General features: G+C 32.0%; 2 protein-coding genes across 2 annotated transcripts; both read left to right on the top strand.

Annotated features, from left to right (window-relative positions):
- The first annotated feature begins 15,984 nt into the window (after positions 1-15,984).
- LOC116110210 lies at positions 15,985-17,291 on the top strand. The gene is made up of 2 exons (XM_031396429.1): positions 15,985-16,329; positions 16,412-17,291. Exons 1-2 carry the CDS (start codon positions 16,123-16,125, stop codon positions 16,949-16,951), a joined length of 747 nt encoding a protein of 248 aa, XP_031252289.1. The 5' UTR covers positions 15,985-16,122; the 3' UTR covers positions 16,952-17,291.
- Positions 17,292-21,407: 4,116 nt separating this feature from the next.
- On the top strand, positions 21,408-24,211 carry LOC116110208 (peroxidase 21-like). The gene is made up of 5 exons (XM_031396427.1): positions 21,408-21,514; positions 21,767-21,915; positions 22,019-22,207; positions 22,308-22,473; positions 23,805-24,211. The coding sequence occupies exons 1-5, from the start codon at positions 21,439-21,441 to the stop codon at positions 24,209-24,211; spliced, it is 987 nt and encodes a 328-aa protein (XP_031252287.1). The 5' UTR covers positions 21,408-21,438.

Genomic DNA, 24,211 nt, shown 5'->3' on the forward strand with positions numbered 1-24,211 from the left:
GGTGCTACAAGGACTTTTTCTTATAAGGAAAGAACATAGTAATTAAGTTTTCAATAACCTGCTCCCCATATAGAATATCATGTCTATATTTTCCAATCTTTACATGTAAACTATTTTGGTTTCTAGTACTCATGGTATTTAACGGTTTTCTGATTAGGTGTATGACTTGTATTTATATAATAAATTCAATTATCAAATTTTACTATCATACTTGATTTCAGTTTTCTTAGAAAGTTACTTATTTCAGTTAGAAATTGCTTAAGTTACAAATTTAACTAAAAGACATTTCATAATTTTTGCAAATGCTAGATAACTTCTCATGCGAAAATAAAAAGGGATTTCAAACATGGTAACGGAAATTTTGCTATTTATAAGTTAATTATACCTAAAAAGATGGGAGCGGAATAAAAACTATGTTCAGATAATCATATAAAGAAATTTTAATTATCTATGCAGTAACACACCAGCTGATAACCACAATAAGTAAAACCCATGGCAAATAACATAGTTTAATCATAGTTCTCCACTATATGTTTACCACATGGGCAGCGCCCACAATAAAGCGATGCAAGTAAAGCAAGTTGCAAAAGTAAAAAAATGCACGGGACACTAGAAAATAAAAGCCTCACCATTAGTTTATCTTGGGTCAGACCCATTGATCCAAGATCACCTCCAAGACCTAGGGTTTACTTAGATCCTAAGGCCATCTACTTCTTATTTTAATACTATCTAGATTCTCTCAAAGAGATTCATCTATATCCTAATTCGTCTAAAATCCGAATCTTAGGCTAAATAAGACTTTTTCCCTTATTAAGACAAGTGAATTGAAGACTTTTCTATTCACTAAACCTCAACCATTATGAACTCATAGTCCTACTAGGACTCGGAGATCCTATGACTACTATATAAACAGAGGTCTGCCCTCTCATAATTCATTCAACATTACACCTTCAAACCCTCTAGTTCTCATCCTTGAAAGCTATACATCGTCGCATAGTTCTAGTCTCCAACTAAACTTCCAATGACCCTCTTTCACTTACCCTTACTAAATTAGCCTCATTCAGCCTTGCTGACTTGAGCGTCGAAGTGCCTACCGCAAACTCCACCCTGGTGTTTTCCGTTCGCTTCACACTTGTTTCTTTGTGTGTGCAGGTGCAGTGGATTGCTAGTGGCCTCAATCTCACGAGATCAAACTGTAACGCCCACATGAGGTACGTTCATTACACAAACCCTCTTTCCGTAACCATAGATTTTTTGCATCTACAATTATAATGAAGAAAATTAAACTCTACATATTTAAGATAGATAATTTGAATAATAAATGATGAATAAGATAAATAATCTTTACATAGTGGGGTTGTTACAGAAGCTAACCATAGTCTCATGTGATTCACTAAGTTCAATTTTTATAAGCAAACTTATATTTTTATTATAAACAATACAAAAAGATATTGTGAATTAAATCATGAGTGGTTTGAATCAATTGCAATTGATACCTTGAGAACAATTTATTTTATCACAAGGAGACGAGACCCACTTAAATCCTACCATTGTTAAGCTCCGTAATGAATTCTTTATTTCTTGTTCATAGAATGAACTTGCAAATTGATCTCCAACTTACTGATTACTGACATGGAACGTGCAGCAGATGAGTACATGGAGCACGTTGAGCATTAGACCAATGATTAGAAAACCTGTTGGATATGGTTCATACTTTGCATGGGCTTGAAGCCTACGCAGACGCATTTAGGGGTCCCATTAGAAAACTGTACCAAACCGGTTGGATGAACCGTGAACCGGCTAGAAAACCAATCCGATGACATCTGAAAAACCGCTTTAGTAGTTGGACCACGTTGGACCGGCCGAAAACCAGCCGGTTCACCATCCAACTAGTGGGTTCACTCAACCTAAAACTAAATTAACAAAAGTCGCCCCAAAATGCAAATTCAACCGAGTTTCTTTCTTTCAGTCAATCCCTAACTTTCAGTCTTTCACTTCACTGTGAGTTCTTTACGATCTACTTCCCACCGGCGACCTTCACTTCACTTTATTCACTCTTTACTCCGGTCGGCAAAATCCAGTTACTACAAAGTCCCATCGAAATTCGCAGTTGTTGATGTAAGAATTATTTCATGCTCCCCCTCGGCTCTCACATTATGCCTAAATGGATTGTTTGACTAAGAATTATTTGGTTGATGTGGCTCTCTTACCTTTAGTAAAATGAAAATTTGTTTGATTGCATGATCCTTCAAATATTGATTCTCTGAAGTTTCTAGAGCTTTTTTATGCTCGTGAGCTACTGATGAAGTGGTGATTATTCTTTGCAGTTTGGGTCTTTTGACGCATATCTGTAAATTCTGGTATTGATTATCATATTGACGCATTTCTTTGCCGGGTTTAAGTTGGATTTTTTTTTTTTTTTTTTTTTTTTTTTTTTTTTTTTTTTTTGGGGGGTTCTTTAACAATAAGAACTGATTGTTGGTTCTGGTGTCCAATAATTTAACATATAATTTTTTTGGCTGTTTTACTTTATTCCTCCTGTTTGTTTCATGCTCCCTGGTGTAAGTTTAGTCATTTTGCTGATGGAATTAAACTTGGACTTTAATTTCTGATTGTCCTAAGATTTGCACCAAGTCTGCTAAAAATTGCACCCAATATCTAAAATTTCTGTTATAAAATTATAGGAATATGTAGATTGGACAATTATGCTGATGAAGATAATTAAAATGGAGTGCTAATTATCAATTATCATCTGATCTTTGTATTTGGATTTATGATTTATATTATTTATGTTATTTGGATGGATTGATTTTGGATTTATTGATTTCTATATATTAATACTTAAACAGAATTATAATGGATGCAATGTAAAGATAGATTGTGTAATGAGTATATGACAGGAGTTCAAAATTTTCTTGATTTTGCTTTTAGTCACACAAACTTAGGTGGTGTGATCCCATGCCCTTGTACGAAGTGTAACAATGTTTTGCACAAAACAAAAGATGACGTACATGGTCACTTATTAATGCATGGAATCGTCAAAGGATACACTCGTTGGTTATATCATGGTGAATTCATCGTTAAGGAGAAACATGTCACTAATGACTTAAAAGCAAAGGAAAAAGATGATATAATTGAGATGATTCATGATGCAACTAGACCTAACCTAATAGATGCTATAACGCAAGACGTTTGTGTGCAAGAGACTATCGAGCCTCCTAATAATGGTGAACCTAATGCTACACCATTGGTTCCAAATAAATAAGCCCTTAAATTTCTTAAACTATTTAGAATATGCCCAACAACAACTTTATCCTGGTTGTGAGGAGTTCTCAAAGTTGTCCTTCATTGTGGAATTATTTCAGATTAAATGTCTTTATGGCATAAGTGATAAAGCAGCTAATTGCATAATACAATTGCTTAAAAGGGCACTTTCTCATGGTGAAAATTTACTAAAATCTTTTTATGACGCAAGAAAGCTTATAAGAGATCTAGGTCTTTACTATGATAAAATAGATACTTGTGAAAATGATTGTGTTCTTTTAAGGAAAGACAATACAAATGATGAATTTTTTTTAATTTGTGATGAGTCTAGATGGAAATCAGTTGAGAAGAATGCGGTTAATTCTAAAAAGAATGGCAAGAAGATTCCTAGGAAAGTCTTACGCTATTTTCCACTAAAACAAAGATTATAAAGATTATTTATGTCATCAAAAACAGCTTTAGATATGAGATGGCATCATGAGTAGCATCCCCAAGATGGCATTCTAAGACATCCAGATGACTCTGATGCATGGAAATCTTTCGATATTTTACATCCAAGATTTTCTAGAGAGCCTCGTAATGTTGGACTTGGGCTTGCATCTGATGGAATCAACCCTTTTGGTAATATGAGTGTTTCGTATAGCACTTGGCTAGTAGTTGTTAATGTATATAATTTACCTCCTTGGATGTGTATGAAGCAACCCTATTGTTTACTATCATTGTTAATACCCGGGCCTGAAGCTCTTGTGAATGACATTGATGTGTACTTGCGACCTTTAATAGAGGAGTTACAGGAATTATGGCATTATGGAGTTGAGACTTTTGATGCTTCAAAAAAGGAAAATTTTTGCCTGCGTGTTGTAATTTTATGGACAATTAATGATTTTCCTGCATATGCTAATTTGTCAAGGTGGAGTACCAAAGGAGCAATGGCATATCCTTCATGCATTGAGGAGACTCTTATCTACTCGACTTAAATATGGTCGTAAGTTTTCTTAAATGGGGGCTCGTCAATTTTTACCTATGAATCATAAATGGCGGGCGAATAAGTCTTCCTTTGATAGAAAACTGGAGAAAAGATCTGCTCCCAAGAAGATGTCTAGAGATGATGTTGAACCAATTGCACATGCTTCAACCTGTTAAATTTGGTAAGGCTAAAAAGAAGCAGAAAAATGATAAAAATCAAAACAAGCTAAATTAGAGGAAGAAAAGCATTTTTTTAAATTGCCATATTGGAAAAAGAACTTATTACATCACAATTTGGATGCCATGCACATTGAAAAAAAAAATATGTAACAATATCATAGGGACATTGTTAGATATTGAGGGAAAACCAAAGACAATTTGAATGCTCATCAAGATTTAAAGGAAATAGGTACGAGGAAGGATTTGCATCCAACTCAAAAGGATGGGAAGTGATTTTATTCAGCAGCATGTTACACTTTATCTTTAGAAGAAAAGAGTAAAATATGCAAGTTTTTAAAGAGTGTAAAGGTTCCTGATGGATATTCATATAACATCTCACGATGTGTAAGTGTTAAAGAGCGCAAGATAAATGGTCTCAAGAGCCATGATTCTATATTCTTTTATAACAACTTCTTCCTATGGCAATACGTGGAATTGTACCTAACAATATGTATGATGCTATAACTAAAATGAGCATTTATTTTAGAGAATTGTGCTCAAAAGTGTTGAAAAAAGAAGCATTGGAGCTCTGTAAAACCCCTTCCTAGTCGAGTATTTCCTAAGTATCCCTTAGCCATTGAGAAACTAGAAAACGAACGCCTAAGAAAGAAGTTTATTTAAAATCTTATTTAAAGAATAAATTTGTAGTTTAAAAATAAATAATTTTTTAATTTATAAAATATAATAAGTTCATTGTACAAGTTAAATAATATAGTTTCCTTCCTTGGAGAAAGTTATGAAATCCATAGTAATACTTATTAATACTTATTAGAACATACACACTTTCACAAGTAATTAAGCAATCCCATTAGATAAATGACCAATTTGCCCTTGATGCACTTTTATGGATACTTAATTCATATGGATTTGTATGAAAAGACCATAATACCCTTGTTACCGTTTACACCATTTAACCATATCAATCAACTTTATGATCATTCTACCCTCATTTCTCTTCAATGACATCACCCCTTACACTTTATAATGGCCACATCTCGAAATACATGTAAATTAACCATTTTACCCTTCCATTCAAAAAAAGAAAATTACTTGAGAAGGTAAATTTCATACCTTAGGGCATCGGAATAATAACGCGGGATTTACAAGCGCCTTGAATCTCAAATTGTAATAACCTTGTGCAAATTAAAAAGAATCTTTCCACTAGCATTTTTTGATGTTATGTTGTACTTAACTGTTCACCTTGCAACTGAAGCAAAAATTGCAAGACTTGTACAAAATCGATGGATGTATCCTATCGAGAGGTAATATTTTGTTTTCATTATTTTATATATCTTTTTTGTATTATTATTAATGTGTGGTTATAATAAGTTATTAATTAGTTGAAGAACCATTTGTATAGATTTTGAAGAAAATTGAAGCATTATGTTCGTAATAAAAGTCGATTAGAAGGTTCTATTGCAGAATGGTACATTGTGGAAGAAAGTCTAGTATTTTGCTCAAGATATTTAAATTGTATTGAAACTAAGCTTGATAAGTTGGGAAGAAATTTTGAAGGTATGTTGATTCAGACAAAGGGTTATCTACATTTCATCAATGTGGATATCTTTTAACAAGGGATAAGTGTAGGTCCATTGAAAATAATGAATGGAAACAAGCCCATCTTTATGTGTTGAAAAATTGTGAAGAAGTACAACCTTTTTTACGGTGTGATAGTTTCCTTGTTCATTTTTTCATTTGGTGCTTAGTTTTTTTTTTTTTTTTTTTTAAAAAAACTATTTTTTCATTGTTGGTTCTTACTTTATTTTTTCAAATTGTTTGCAGTGAACATGAGCAAGGCATATATCAAAAGGATTTTCATGAATGGTTTCTGAAAGATGGAATGCATGGAGAATGATGTATGTGATATTATAACATGTATATTCATATTTTGCAAAAAAAATCAATCAAATTGAAAACAAGTAAGGTATAACTTGTTACTTAAGTCTTTAGCAACCTTGAAGACTTTTAATTTCAAGAGAAATTAAACAATTCAATAATTGTTTTGAACTTCCTTAAACAATTTCATAATTGTTTTGGAGTTGTAAATAATTCTATAATTATTATAAAGTTGTTAAACTTCTTTAAATAATAACATTAGATTAACATTTAATCACAATTAACAATTTAACTCTTAAATTGTTTACATAACAATTTAACCCTTATATTATTCATATGTTTACAATTACAACACATTGTTAAATTCAATTTAATATAAGAAAATGATTAATTATGAATTGGAATTCCATTTAATTCCAATTAACAATTTAACTCTTAAATTATTCATAATAACTAATATAACCCTCCATTGAATCTAATTCAATGATAATAATATAAATAACTTTATTACCCTTGGTAGGTGTTAGCCAACCTTGGATAATCAACTCTCTTTAGCTATTTCTCCATTATCCTTAGTTTTTATGTGTGATCTCTTAGGTTCACTGTGGCCTAGCCATGGGCCCAATATCATAGTTTATTCTGATATGTTTTGTCATAACTCTCTATGAACAAAACTTTCACCGATTATGGTAGGCATCTAACAATGCTCCATAACCCCTAAGTCACAATGAAGATATACTCCAACAAACCCTTTTATAATCATACGCGTTGTATAATTAAATCCTTCCACTGTCTAATCCCAATTAAGAATTGATTCGTAGTATGTTAAAATCTTTATCTTAATTTTATATCAAATTGACAATCAATACATATGGAACGTGTCACCATGAAACAACCTTTCAGATAACATTTTATGTACCCCGGCCGAAGATTTCTCTATTCTAATGTATCTTGACATTTGTCTAGGAACTTGATATCAATCTATACCAAGTCAACGGATCCCATTTTGACTATCACTTGTCCTCACACATAAACAACACATGGTCAAGTCGGCTTATTAACACATGACATGATTAGCCTCGTGTTTGTACACCATATGTATTTATGTAGAATCCAACGGTGATATTTCAGATCTAAGGATTAATAATACACTAGTATGATCTTATAATGAATCATTGACTACATTTTAAATATCCATGTGATTCATCATAAATGACCATATTTGATAAACAATTCATTAACCGCTTATCCATGCTAATGCCCTAATGATATAACTTGTATAATCACCCACACTAATACCATCACATGATATTCTACGGAGGCATTCAGCATGCCTATTATGTAATATTATTGCCCAATTAATATTACCTATGTAGGGAATACTTTAATGATTTTGATATTCTAAATATTTGTATCATCCGGACATTTCATATGTAATTATATATATAAATGAAGCAATAAACCACATGTGAAATAAGAACGCTTTCTTCTATTGATAAGATAAAAATGTATATATAAAATATATATATTAACATATATATATATACAAAATAAAATACCTTGCAACCGACGACACGATTGGTTCCTAGGGCATACACTAACAATTTCATCATCAAGTAAGGTTTTCCTTTGTGAAATTTTATTTCAATGCATCTTGACATTTAATTCTTATTCTTTCTCCTTGTCTTCTTTTTAATAGGTTGTACAATTGTATAAAGAAGGGAGTACATGTGTAAATAAAGATTTATTATCTTTGTCTTGTGATCATTTTCATGGTATACAAAGTAAGGGTGAGCACAGGTAGCGGGTAGAACCGAAACCTCCGAGTATAACCGGAACCGTAACCGATACTATGCAGGTAGGTTTCGGTTCTGATTCGGGTTCCTACATGTGAAGGAACCGGAATCAAAACCTGGAAAAAAGAACCTACAACAGGTACCTGGCTTGGAACCTACAGCAGGTACCCTGTTTTGGAACATAGGTTGAAATTAAATATTTGTGGAGAATGGGGGGTCTATGTAATTTTACATATAAAAAATTTAAAATGGAAAATTTTAACTTTTTACAATAACCTAATTAAATAAATATAAAATTACACTTATCACATATAAACTACACCATATAAAAAACTTTAATATATTAATATTAAAGTTTTGATTAATTAAGTGTATAAATGGAATTAAGACCAATTAAAAGTGTTTTAATGTTATTAAAAGAATTATTTTTGAATAAAATAGTATATTTGATTGAATAATAATATAATATTTAGTTATTTATTTCAATTATCAAATTCTAAGTATATCTATAGTAAATTAGTAATTAATTAATTATATTTGATAAATTGAAAATATCAATACATTACTAGTTAAATAATTACTTAATCAATTATAACCTTATATTATAGTTAAATGATTAGTTAATTAATTATAAGTTTATAACATTACATTAGTAATTTAGTACATTACTTAATTAAATAATTAGAAATAATTAGAAATAATTAATTATAACATTACATTATAGATTTATAGTATAATTACTTAATTAATTATAACATTACATTATAAACAAATGATTACTTAATTAATTATAACATTATATTATAAATATTAGTACAATACTTAATTAAATGATTAAAAATTTAATTAATTATAATGTTACGTTAAAGACTTATATAGTATGATTATTTAATTTATTATAACATTACATTATAATATGATCACATAATTAATTATAACATTACATAATTAAATGATTACTTAATTAATTATGACATTATATTATAAACATTAGTAATTTAGTACATTAACACAATACTTAATTAAATGATTAAAAATTTAATTAATTATAATATTACATTATAAATTTATAATATGATTACTTAATTAATTATAACATTACTTTATAAACAAATGATTACTTAATTAATTATAAGATTCCATTATAAACATTAGTACAATACTTAATTAAATTATTATAAATTCAATTAATTATAATATTACATTAAAGATTTATAGTATGATTACTTAATTCATTATAACTTACATTATAGTATGATCACATAATTAAATTATTACTTAATTAATTATGACATTAAATTATAAACATTAGTAATTATTTACATTAACACAATATCTAATTAAATGATTAGAAATTTAATTAATTATAACATTACATTATAAATTTATTGTATGATTGCTTAATTAATTATAACATTATGTTATAAACAAACGATTACTTAATTAAATGATTACATAATTAATTATAACATTATATTATAAACATTAGTACAATACTTAATTAAATGATTAGAAATTTAATTAATTAAAACATTACATTATAATTAAATAATTACTTAATTAATAATAACATTACATTATATTATAATCACTTAATTAATTATAACATTACATAGTTAAATGATTACTTAATTAATTATAAATTTATAACATTACATTATAAATATTAGTAATATATTACATTAGTACATTACTTAATTAAATGATTAAAAATTTAATTAATCATAACATTACATTATAGATTTATAATATGATTACTTAATTAATTATAATATTTCATTATAAACATTAGTACAATACTTAATTAAATGATTAGAATTTTAATTAATTAGAATATTAAATTATAGATTTATATTATGATCGTTTAATTAATTTAATTAATTGTTTGTGTTTTGGTTTTGATTGAGGAATTTTATGTGAATTGTGATGAATTGATTGAATTCAAGTGTTTCCTAGAGATTAGAGGATTTATGAGTCACATTGGACATAAATGAATGAGAAATCAAAGTTTGTTAGGGGTGTATTTGTAAACTTTTAAGCTATTTTTGTCATTTTTTTAACTAATAGGGGGTAATTGATTTTTTATAGGGTACCCAGGAAAGGAACCGAAACCTGTATTTTAAGTTCCAGTTCCTTGAATTTAAGAACTTGCATTGTGCGGTTCCGATTTCGGTTCCCCCGAAAAATGCAAGGTACCCGGAACTGCTCACCCCTAATACAAAGGTTTCCAGGCTATATCATAAATGGTTTTAGGTTTCACACTAAGCAACTTGAAGGAAAAAGAGTAAAGCAAAATAGTGGTGTTTTGGTAAAAGGAATGGTGGAGAATAAAAATATAGATTATTATGGAGTTCTTAATGAAATAATTGAACTTCAATATTTGAATGAAAAACGAATTGTGTTATTTAAATGTGATTGGTGGGATGTTCATGGGATTGAAAGAGGTGTGAAGGACGATAAGTATGGTTTTGTTAGTGTTAATACAACTCAAAAATTATATATGGATGAACCATTTGTGCTTGCATCTCAAGCACAAAAAGTATTCTATGTTAATGACGGTTCCAATCTTAATTGGCTTATTGTTTTAAAAGGTTGTCCGAATAGCTTTTATGACCTACCATGTGGTGAAAAATCATCTATTGATAAAGAAGCTTTCCAATAAAACAGCTCTGAAATAGATCCTCAAATTACAAATATGTTTGTAGATGATGGTGACTTAATCAATTGAAAGAGAAATGAGATATGTGCTTCTAGTAGTACGATTGTTGATGGTGGTCATAGATTGTTTGTTACATTTTCTTAATCTTTCATGTGATGTTTGTTTGAAAGCTTTGAGATTTTTTATGCAGTTTTTATTTTTTAAATGACTGTACGACTTGAGTTCAATTCCTTTATTTTACAAATTATGCAAATTTTATGGTTATACAATTCAATTAATTTGCTTTTGAGAAGATTTAAGATGAACAAGCACAAACACACAGTAAGTTTCAAGAAAAAAAATTATGTTCGATTCTTATTTAGCTCTCTCTTTTTTTGTTTTTGTTTTTTCTTAATTACTTTTTCAATGTCACAGGAAATGACAACTTATATACATAGGGGGCATTTGGTTGGGGGTAATGTGGGATTATTGGAGTTATGTCATCTTATATTACTTGATTACCACGTTTGGTTGTCAAGTAATATAAGGCTTCGTTTGATTCACTTTTTTGTATTTTTTAGAAAAGATTTTTGGAAAAAGTTAAATTGAGCGGGTATTACGATGTAGGATTTAGAAATTAATAAAAATACCCCTTATGTTTGTTTATTTACTAAACACCCCTATAATAAAACTTTGAAAGTTAACAAAAACAGCCCCAACCCACCCATTGAATAATCACAGCCGGCCACCACCACCAGAGTTGCCGTATCGGCGCATGACCAGCTAGATCTTGTCGGTCGTGCTCTGATATCTGGCCGACAAAGGCCAGATCTACGGCTAGATCTGGCCATTGACAATCAGATCTGGCTGTATTTGCTCGTCAACGACGGCCAAAGATACGACCGTCGTTGATGGTCAATGACGACCATATGTTGGCCGTCATTGACGTCTGGTTACGGCCAAAGACGGCCTTTTCCGGCCAGATCCACCGTGGATATGGCCGAAACAGGCTAGATCGGCGCACTACCGACCAAATTCAGCCGGTAGTGCGCTATTATATCAGATTCCAACCAACTTCCGGCAGTGGTGGCCGGAATCTGGTATAATGTGGGTTTAGGGGTGTTTTTGAATTTCAAAAAAAAAATATTTAGGGGTATTTAATTAAATTAACAAATTTAGGGGGTTTAAAAAAAGTTGAATAATATTGGATAATATTGTGAGTTTTTGCAATTTTACTGTTTAACTTTTTTGGGAATACTAATAATAGTATTCCCAAAAACGAAACAAACGGAGCCTAAGATTCTAGTAATCTTCAATTATCAATAGTAGTTACTGTTAGTAATATTTGAGGTAATCAAATTACCTCTATTTTCTTAAGTATTCTAAGATTACCAAGGTAATCTTTTTTTTTTACAACTCTATCCCTTATTAATAAAATTTTAGGACAATAATGCCCTTATTTTTAAATTTATTTACATGGATATAGTTTTTACTATTTCACCCAAATTAATTAACTTTTTTGACAAAATTACCCTTGAATTCAAAATAAATTGCAGCCTGCCCAAGCCACCACCCCCACCCACCTGCCGTCGCCTATCGCCGGCAACCACCGATACGGTATGCCGATATGGCCATTTCCGGCCAGATATCTAGGCGAAAATGGCCAGATCGTTCCAGCGGCCAGATCTAATCTGGTCGTCAAAGGCCAAATCCGTCGATCTGGCCGTCAAGGTATGGTCGTCGATGGCCAGATCTGTCACATCTGGCTAGATCCCTGGCCGAAAATGGTCATACGATGCACGGAGGCCATTTCCTGCCTTCCATGTGCCGTTAGGTTACCGGCTTTCGGGGGCCTACGATGGTTGCTGGTGGTCGGCAATGGCTTATGGCTAGATTGGTGGGGGTGCTTTATTGATTTTTCAAACTTTTATTATGAGGTTGTTTTTGCTAAGTTTTTAAATACAGGGAGGTTATATAATCCAAGTAATAATAAATGTTAAAAAATAATATAATAATAATATTTAATTAAAGGACAATTCAGTAATTTAAATAACATACCCGTCAATTTATTCCTCTCAACCAAACATATTAATATAACATACCCACCAATTAACCAAACACATTTTTCTAAAGATTCTTAGTAATCTTCAAAGTAGTCTAACTTTTCGGTAATCCAGCATTCCCAGTAATCTAACATTTCCTGAATCAAACGCCCCTATAGAGATTTGTAATCCCTATCATCTTACATCTCGACCATTCAGAGTAGCTCACAACAAACACAAAGTCTGATACTCTTTACCGTTGGATCTATAGAGATTTGTAATCCTTGTCATCTTACATCTCAGCCATTCACATTAGCTCACAAAAAACACAAAGTCTAATACTCTTTAACGTTGGATCTATCAGCTACATGCTTTTACAGTTGAATTCAGTCAGCTAAAGTATGAAGACGAAGCTGTTCAACACTTCTTCTGTTTTGTTTTACTTTTTCTGAAATCAAAAACGTCATCGCTTCAACTCTTTAGTAGTAAACCTCAATACGGCACCGCTTCAGCTCTTGTTTGTAACAAACATCAATACGGCTGCGTTTCTTCTTAGATGTATTCAGATTTTGTGTTGCCGCTTGCTTCCAACATTCACAGCTTTGCATATTAATACTGTGAGGCAGGTTTTGATAAATATATTAATGGTGATTGGGTTATTTTGATATATGCATCTAGTTTTATATAAAACTGATTTTTCATACAATCAAATATTCTTTTTATCAAAAGTATAAATAATTTAAATAAGTATTAAACCAAACACATAAAAAATTAAAAAAAAAATTAAGAAGGTAATTTTGTAGTATTTTATATTATTTAATTTGTATCATATCTTCTACAATTTTAACCGTATTTTATATGATTTAATTTGGTTTTTTCTATTTTCTTGCATTTTCTACATAGTTAACAATAAATAGATACTGTCATTCTCAAATATTAATATTATTAACGTTATCATCATCATCATCATCATTATTTAAAACATATATACAAGTCCATATATACAAATATGTAATATTATCAATTTTTATAATATCTCATATTAATCTCACACCTAAAATTATCTTTATTTCATAAAATATTATTTTTAAATAATCATAGAAAAGACAAAAACCTCAAAGTTTCCCTTAAATAAAATTTCATTTTACAAAAGCCCACACTCTAAGCTTGCTAAAGAGTTTTTTTAAGTTAGCTATTTGTTGAAAGTTCAAATTTACTATTGACCTTAGCGGTGTGATTAACACTATATTTGACTATAACTATTTAATTCATTAGTTATAAAAATATAATTATTCACGGCATAAATTAGAATATCTATAACTGCATACTATAAGGATTGTAACAAATTGATTTTCACATTTTTTATTTGCTACAAATTCAAATAATTTATAGCTAATACACACATACTAACTATATACTTAAACTAGTAGCTAATAAAGATACTATAATATTGTTACTACCATGAAAATAAAATTTGTATAACTAAATACCTTAATTAGCTATAAATTTCAATATTTTATAGCTAATGCACAAATAATAGCTATATAGTTAAACTTGTAATTAATAATGATATTATATGCCATATAAATAAAATGTTTATAACTAAATACATTAATTAGCTAGAATGTTTTACCATAGTTAATACATTGTAGCTAAATGACTAGTTATTGCCACGATTTTAATAAATTAAAAGAAAGATATAAATATTAGCTTCGAGGGAGGAAGTCTTATCACAAAAATTATTTCAATTAGTTATGATTATGTATTTGTTACAGTTTTTCTTTCTATAACTAATTTTCAGCTATATGTCTATAATGTTGTTCAATGGGCAACAAGAATAGTTTTCATATTAAACCAGCCTCAGTCTCCCCATATTAGGATTAACTTTTTTTTTCTTGCTTAACAAACATAAATCCAATCAAAAAGTGAAAACTTTCAATGATAAATGTATCAGATTTTTTTAATTTATCCAGTTAACTCCTCCATCTCCACCCTTTCCCGGTCATCACCTTTACAAATCATGCAATAAATATTGCCTTTTCTGTTGCAAAAACAAATGTAAAGCAATTTCCTGTCATTATCTTTTGGTAGATTTAGAAATGGATGAGTTGCTTTTTCGGTCAACCCATCTCAACTTTTTTTTTTTTTTTTTTTTTAACTGCGGGTGTTAAACTAATTTGTAAACATCTCAATTAATTTCTTGGGACCTAAAGTAAATAGTTAGGTAAATCCCTTCAGTGGCCACCTATTAGTGTCTAAACGGCCTCGAACTCAATAACTTATATTGGATCATTTTACTCTTTTACCATCATACCACTCAATGGTGGTTCCATCTCAACTATTTCTGACCTATTTTTCATTTTTTTAGTTTTTCACCAGCATTGATGTCTTCGGTTTTACACCCAAAAAAAAAAAAACTAGTCAAAAACATTTGCCACCGTCAGTTTTGGTTTAATTTAGTTGAATCCTATGGTTTTATTTTAGTTTAATCCTTATATTTATGTTTTATTTTTGTTTTGTCAGTTTATATTCAATTTTAAATAAATTTAACACACGTCAATTTGATAATGGTTCGTGGTACCACATCATATTCTCTTTATTCAATTTAAAATTACAACAATTCTAGAGTAATTTAATAAACCCATATAGAGGTTTAAATAATCTAAAATTTTAATTTTTCAAAAATTTTCTAATCAAAACGTTCTTGTTTTAGTTTTATTTGGATCAGCTTAAATATCACTAAATGCACTCATAAAGTTGGAATAATATTTTAAGGATAAGAATCTAATACTAATTAGATATGTTCTTTGTATGATTAATATAAAAAGAGTAATACTATACTTACAATTAAATTACACAAATTTTCTCTTACAATATTGATGTGATAATTTGTAATTGGATGGCTCACAAATGAGCTCTATTGCTCGCTATGGATGCTATCTATCAAATTGTGAGTTGACCAATTACAAACTATCGTATTGGAGTTATAAGAGAGTTTATGAGATTGGATTTAACCAAACTTCATCCATATCAAAATGGTCTGAGTAGAGAATTGTTGATTGGTGTGGCCCAAAACATGAGATATATCATATGTGGCAGAATTAATAGTGGCATAATTTAGCAAGATGGTAATTTAATGAATGAAAGGTGTAGAGTTGGAAGAATCCATAGGTTCGTGACCACATCTCTACTGTACAGGGTTCCACCACTTACTTTCCTTCCATTTCCATAATCCATATTCGTTTTGCTTTCATTTTATTCTTTCTTCATTTCGCCACCACCACATTTCTTCTCACTCTCATACCTCTATATACATTTTGTTCCTCATTTCTGAAAATCCTCTTTCTCTCTTTCTCTTTTAATGGCTGAATCTGATCACCAACTCTCTATTTTCCTCATAACCGCCATGGATCATATTTGGTTTCACCATATCATTCTCCTCTCAGAACCCACTTCACTTCTTGTCCCGAAAACACACTCACCAACACCAAACCCTTCTTTATCATCAGCGCCTTTAGATATTCAAGACCAAGAAAAATCCTCAGCTTCATCTCCGGTTTCGCCACTGGTAAAAACAAAATTTACAACGTAAACTCCTACATGGCTCTCTGAATTTTGTTTACTGATTTCTTTTTTCATCTTTTTACAAGGTCGAAGACTGTAACGATGAAGCTAAAGAAAAGGAAGAGGAACTGAAAGAAAGACCAACGCGATTGAATATCATTGCAGGCAGAGCCCGCTCACACTCTTCTTCACCATTAACTAAAAAACGTCCGAGAAATTTAAGACGCTCGGGCTCAATGATTGTAGGGCAGAAGTGGATGAGCTGTAGGAGCTTGTGGGATCTGGAACTTGAAGAAGTGAAAGGGTTTATGGATCTTGGATTCGTATTCAAGAAAGAACATTTAAACCCTCAAATGATTAGCGTTATCCCTGGTTTGCAAAGAGTTGGAAGTTACAAAAATAAACACAACAGTGAGATTGGTAAAGATGATGAAATTGAGCAAGCGGCATATGAACATGAGAGAGGTATCATGAGACCATATTTATCAGAGGCATGGCTAATAAAGAGACCCGATTCACCACTTCTAAATTTAAGAATTCCAAGAGTCATTGCAGCAGCTGATATGAAGAAACACTTAAAATCCTGGGCCAAAACTGTTGCATCAGAAGTTCAGCAAGCATATTAACAATAGTTCACTTCACTGAACAACCGCTGCTGAGAGGGAAAAATCAACAACCCAATCTTGAGAATAGATTGACCACTGTAAAAAAAACAATTATATATGTTGAATGAATGCATAAATAAACCAAGGTTTTCCGAAAGTTCTTTAGTACTCACAGTTTCTTGTTTCTAGTATAAGGTAATAAAGTTTATCATAAATTTGTCAAGTGTGGGAATTCTTCATTCTTGAAAGGACAAAGCCAAAGAAACAATGCAACCAATGAACAAGTGGCGGGTGTGAAACAGTTGTTGGCCTTTGCCTCTTATGATTATTTAATTTTTCTATATACTGGCGTATATATGGAGAGAGGTAATTGCATTGTGCATGGATCATGTGTAGTATATTATTTTCGTTTGTTCTAAACTATGATTGTGATCTCATTCATGTTCAAATGAATTATGGCCTCCATATTATTATTATTGCCCAACTTGTCTAGCTACCATTCATTCATCTTTCTCTTGTCTTACACTCTTTACTTTTCATGTTCTTCACAATTTTTTGTCGAAACAAATAAACAAGAAAATATGTGGTTAGTATTTATGATGTTACATATACATGCTTATCCTTTAAAATTTGGATCAAGAAAGTAAAATTTACAACTCTGATGTTAACATGGACATGATGTTAGTAACTTAAGCTCTTATCTGATCGATAGTCCTAGGGTCCCATGTGAAACAATTTAGAGTAATACGAAATCAAGACAGAAAACACACACAAATATCAATCGAGTAAAGAAAAAGAAATATATGTGCGATTTACCCTGGTTCACCCAATACTATCTCACCTCTCTCATTACAAAGAAAGTAATTTGCCCTATGATTTGCAATCACACTCGTACAAGAGAAAAAAATGTTTATATACTAGGTTTGAAAGACTAAAACCTAATATTAAAAGAATTCATATTCCTAAACTCAAACCCAATAATGAATTAATAACTTAAAGAAATCATTTAACGAATATTCATGGAAAAGGCCCAAATCGCCTACCGGCCTGGGGGCACTGCTCGCCCACTGATCGGGTAGCGGGACCCCTGAATGCATCTGTTTGGCCCCTAATTGTTGAAGTGGTCAACAACTCCAACATCGAAAATTAATTGAGGTGCATGTAAGCTGACCCGGACACCCTGGATCATCCAAAAAAAAAAAAAAAAACAACATGATGTTACCTTCTCGGCTTCATGTTCACATGAATTATGACCTTCATATCATTATTGCCCTCATAGGGTTTGTTTGGTACAGCTTATTTAATTTTTTTATTATTATAAATAAACTCAACCATATATGCTGGTACAAAATTCTGAGATCCTTTGTTTGGTAGAGGAATGAGGATAATGGGGATTTGAAGGCCACACAGCGTGCACTAAAATTTGTGTCGAGGGTCTTATTCTTGATTGTGAAATTGCTTGGTTGTGGGCCTAATGGGTCTTAAAGTCCCTAACATGTCACGTGTGGGAGAGAGGTTTATAAGGGTACAGCATGGAACCCATTGGTCCATTACTGTTTAGATTATCAACTGTCAGATGTTTTAACAGGCCGCATAAAGACTGGGCTTGTTTTATCAATTCGATGGGTGAATAAAATTTTAAAGTTTTTTATTACCCTCACATCATCAAACTGAATTGCTAAAATTGGGAGTATGCAAAAGAATTGGCCAGAACTGGAACTGACCCTCATAGGGTGAGCTTTGCTTTCGGTTTTGGTTCCACCTTGCAAGAACCGAGAACCAGAACCGGTCGGTTACCCAGGTAGGACCGGAGACTAAATTGTAATTTTTATAAACTATTAGAGGTGTACTGTAATTTTAAAAAAAATTATGTCATTTTTTAAAAAGTAGGGGGACTAATTGAAATTAACTCAGGTACCCGAAACCGGAACCAAAACCTATGTTTCAGGTTTCCGTTCCTAATTTCAAAGAACTTGAACCGGCTGGTTCTACTTTTGATTCCAAATCCAAGGAATCGGCCATTCCGGCTCCTTTGAATCCGGAAACACCACCACCACTATAGTCAATACCATGCTTCAATTAACAATTCACTAAACATGGAGACCAGTTTCATAGCTGCAACTTTTCACAGAATAAAAGATGAAGTCTAATTGGGTATGCAAACTTTGCCGTCGACACAACAAATGTAAAGGAAAATTAACTTATGAATGGTAGGGAGAGAGATTGATTCCTCTAGTTGTTTCCCTAGTATTAATTATGCCATCAATAATAAAATTCAAAAGTCTTTTCTAAGATCATAATCCACTCTATACATCAATCCATCATATAAGAATAATTATGAAATTAATATAGATATGCTTAAAAACAATATAAAATAAAAAATCTATTCCAAGATGGTCGAATAATCGAATAAAAACTCTTTAATCTTAAGTTCGATTTCCTATAAGCTTCCCTCTCTTTGACCAAAAACAAAAAGTCAAGGCTTATCCTCCTATAGAACATGGGTTGGGATGGCATCTTCTTTGCGGCTATAATAAAATGCAAATGGATTATGCGCACATTGACATCCACTTCACCACTCTTTTAATATCATTTCCACTGCATATTAATTTGACTTTAAAACTTCTTGCCACTTAATCTGATTGTACTTTTATTTTAATTAAAATCATATTATATATATATTCGGCCGCCACAACACCAAAACACTACGAGCTCAATGCTGGATGACCTGAGATTTACAGCCTCAAATTACGACTTTATAGTTGAATCACTAGTGGTTTTTTAATTTTATTTTTTATGTTCGTATAACTAATGAGTGTGTTTAATTCCATTAAGATTATCATTGAGGGCTGACATGGCACTCCATATTTAGAGGTCAGCATTTTTCTAAAGATTATGTTTTAACTAAACATGATAATATAAACTATAAATAAAATCCTTAATTTGTGTATAAATTTCTGAATTATTGGGTCGTCATAGATTTGTCAAGGACCGCTATGAAAAAGAATTTTATATATGAGAGAAATTAATGTATAAATTATATCAAGTTCTCATAAATTCTTCTTGTGAATTTGCTGTTAATATACATAGTACCACCTCAAAAGTAAAAAAAATTCAAATTAGTCGATTCTCTCTATGTTCTAATCCTAGACCTTAGAAAATTTATATATTATAACAAAAGAAATAGCAGACCAATTATTTTAATAAGTTAGGGTGTACTTGGTTCATTATTGATACTTATTATAATAACATTTAAAAAAAAAAAAGTAAAATCAGGTGGGTATTACGATGTAGGATTTAAAAATTAACAAAAATATTCTCTATGTTTGTTCATTTATTAAACCCCCCTATAATAAAATATTAAAAATTAACAAAAACACCCCCACCCACCTATTAAATACCGACAGTCGGCCACCACTGCCGAAGGGTGGTTGGAGTCCCCATATCGGCGCACAACCGGCTAGATCTGATCGGACGTGTGTCGATATGGCCTTTTCCGACCAGATCCAATGTGAATCTAGCTAGAAAATATCAGATCTATGGCTAGATCTGGCCATTGATGGTCAAATCTGGCTACATTTAGTCATCAATGACGGCCAAAGATGTGGCCGTCGTTAACGACTAGCTACGACCTAAGATCTGACCATCAACAGCTAGATCTTTTACATATATCTGACATTTTTCAGCCAGATCAATCGTGGATCTGGTAGGAAAAGACTAGATCAACACACTACCAGCCAGATCCAATCGGTAGTGTACCATTATACCAGATTCCAGCCAGCTTCCGGTGATGATGGCCTGAATTTGGTAAATGTGGGTTGCTGTGGTGTTTTTGTCAATTTCTTAAAAAAAAAAAAATTGGGAATGTTTAGTTAAATTAACAAATCTAGGGGGTTTAAAAGGAATTGAATAATATAGAATAATATTTTAAGAATAAGGGAATAAATGTGTATTTTGGATAGAATAGGGAATAGAATACTGAAAATTTGTGTATTCTATTCCAATTGTGTGAAGTGACATAGTCTTTAAGTCACTCTACATAAGCCAGTATCCTCTTGGTCACTTCACCTAATTAAATGCATTATCAATTTGAATTTTTAAGTCCAGATCTAGTAACAGTAAGCAGTTGACCAATCACTTCATTGAGATAATTAGAAACTATACGCAGCCCACCAATCGGATATGAATGAAATCCATGAATGCAGAAACCAACAACAGATTGGTTGTCTACTAATTATTTTTTCTCTTAATTCTTCAAATTATTGAACTGTATAGTCAAATTAGATTGCTTAAATATAAGAATAGTGGGATGATAATGTATCATTAGTTTATAAAATATTGATGGAGATCGGCTTCAAGTAGGGACACTCGCGTGGCGGAAGTGACCGAAAGTGGCGTAGTGGAAGCTACAAATTCATCTGGCACTTTAAAAGCACTTCCTATATAAGGCTTCGTGTGGTTCATACAAGAAGCCAAGAAGCAGCTTAGCTAATAACTTTAATTAAGAGATGGCCATTAATAGGTTTCATCATTTCTCAGTCCTCATCTTTCTGTTGTTACCGTTATTCTTGCAGTTTCATTCTGGTACTGTTCTTTTATCCCTGTAATTTTTGCTTTCATTTTTTCTTTTTAAGGGATTCGGGCAGTTGATAATACATTTGACAAAGTATGATAAGAACTTTTTGTCATCTATATATATATATATACATGGTGGCCCATTGGTTTTGTTTTGGTATTATCTATTGGTCGTAACTCAATGTTTGCTAGCTGAATAAGTTGCATGCATGTTCACGATATTTACAGTTAAAATTTTGTTGTTTTTTTTTTTTTATACAGGTAAGAGCGAGCTGCAGTATAATTACTATGCAGAAAGTTGTCCAAACGCTGAGGAAATCATCAAACAAGAAGTCATAAAGCTATACAAAATACATGGAAATACCGCTGTTTCCTGGGTTAGAAATCTCTTCCACGATTGCGTTGTAAAGGTACTGTGATCTTCGAATACCATACAATGTTCCTGTTCATTAAACGCATTGCTCAACCATAAGATGGCTAACCAAAATAATAGGTACATTTATAATAATGCAGTCATGCGATGCATCGCTCTTGTTGGAGACAGTGAATGGTATCGAATCAGAGCAGGCATCCGATAGGAGCTTTGGCATGAGAAATTTTAAGTATGTGAAGACAATCAAAGATGCTCTTGAACAAGAATGTCCCATTACAGTTTCTTGTGCAGATGTCGTCGCTCTTTCTGCAAGAGATGGGATTGTCATGGTACTGTGATCAAATCTCAAAAAAAAACCTTCAAAAAATCAATTAATTATAGTAAAGAATATATATATTGAAATGGATATATGTTGTGGGCTTGTTACAGTTAGGTGGACCAAGAATAGAAATGAAAACCGGACGGAGAGATAGCCAAGAAAGCTATTTCGCAGAGGTGGATAGCTTAATCCCTAATCACAATGATAGCATATCGTCAGTGCTTTCTCGCTTTCAGTCCCTCGGCGTTGATGTCGAAGCCACCGTTGCCCTATTAGGTATTTTATTACCAACTCAATATTTTGACTACTATTTTCCTACTATTTTCCTACTTTTATCATAAAGAAATTCAAATCGATGTTATTTTATGGAACTTCAACTATCATACATTCAAGGGAAGGAAAGAATCGTTAAACTACCCGGCTACATTAGCCTTTCATAATTTTTCAATTAACCCAAAACTAATCCACTAAAGGTGAGAGTGCCCTGTATTAGAATATGCTTAGTCAACTTATCTCAACTGGGAACTTAATACAAATCAAGTCCATACCCAACAGCCCGGCCGATCCCAGCTGGTCCAGTCGGGAGTAAATTACACCCGGGCCTGGAAAATCAGGCCCAAAGTATACTTGGGGTGAACCCGGGCTTCCCAAGGCCCGGGCATATTATATAAACTATTTTAAAAAAAAATTGAAATAACCTCCTAAAATATTACAGAAAACCCTCTATTAAAGGGATAAACTATTAACCGCCAAGGTTTGGTCCAAATTTATGAACTCCCTGAGGTACCAGTGTTAGCAAAACCCCCTACAGTTAGTAATTTTCTGTGAAATTTAACAGTATTATGGTAAATGACCTTATTACCCTCTCCTCACCCTGCACAACAACCTAATCCAGTTACCAAACAACCCCTCTCCACCAGATAGCCCCATAATTTATCACCATAGCCATCACCAACCAATTCAACATCCACTAGCATCATCCACCCACTGCAACCTTAAATATATTCATCTTTATTAAAAAAAGTTAATAACAAATCAAACTCCATTTGAAACAAAATTTATAGAGAAGAAATATGGGTGAGAAAGGAAGTAAAAAAGGGAAAGGGAATTTTATTTAGAATATATTCAAGGTTTACTAAAAGCATCTTTACTATAATTTTTTTATAATTAATAATCATAAATTTTATTTACACTTTTACCTTCTCCTATCATGATTAGCGGTAATGTACTAACGGCAGGGGGTTTGAGTTAATACTGCTACCGCAGGGGGTTTATTGGTTTAGATCAAACTTTGGGGAGTTTCCAAAAGTCCATATAAAGTACATCTGGCTATCTTTCATAAAACAAAATTACCAATAACTCCTTGCTGCCCGGGTATCTAAAACCCGTGCTTTTTCTCGTGGCTGAGCTTTCATTTTGAAAATGCACGTCGGACTTAACCCAGGCAACCTGGCCCAAGCTCAAGGTATTTACACGCCTAGTTTCTCCATGCTAAACAAATTAAGACTACATCCATGCCTTGCTAATTTTGTCTAAAGAGGCCTAAAAGAACAACCCCAATAAGCGAATAAAACAACATCTAAAACTGGTTACGTTGCCTTGTGCAGGAGCTCATTCAGTTGGACGTGTTCACTGTATAAATTTAGTGCACAGACTTTATCCGACCGTCGATCCAACTCTGGACCCACATTATGCCGAGTACTTAAAAGGAAGGTGTCCCAAACCAGATCCTGATCCAAAGGCTGTGCTTTACGCAAGAAATGACCGAGAAACACCCATGATTCTTGACAACAATTACTACAAGAACGTCTTAAATCACAAGGGATTACTCATAATAGATCAACAGTTGGCTTCTGATCCAACAACATTACCTTATGTGGAGAAGATGGCTGCTGATAACGGCTATTTTCAGGACCAATTCTCCCAGGCCGTGCTCTTGTTATCGGAGAATTCTCCACTTACAGGAGACCAAGGAGAAATAAGAAAGGATTGTCGCTATGTTAATAGCAACTAA

This window comes from Pistacia vera, unplaced genomic scaffold (genome assembly GCF_008641045.1).
Source record: "Pistacia vera cultivar Batoury unplaced genomic scaffold, PisVer_v2 Contig599, whole genome shotgun sequence".
NCBI lineage: Eukaryota > Viridiplantae > Streptophyta > Magnoliopsida > Sapindales > Anacardiaceae > Pistacia > Pistacia vera.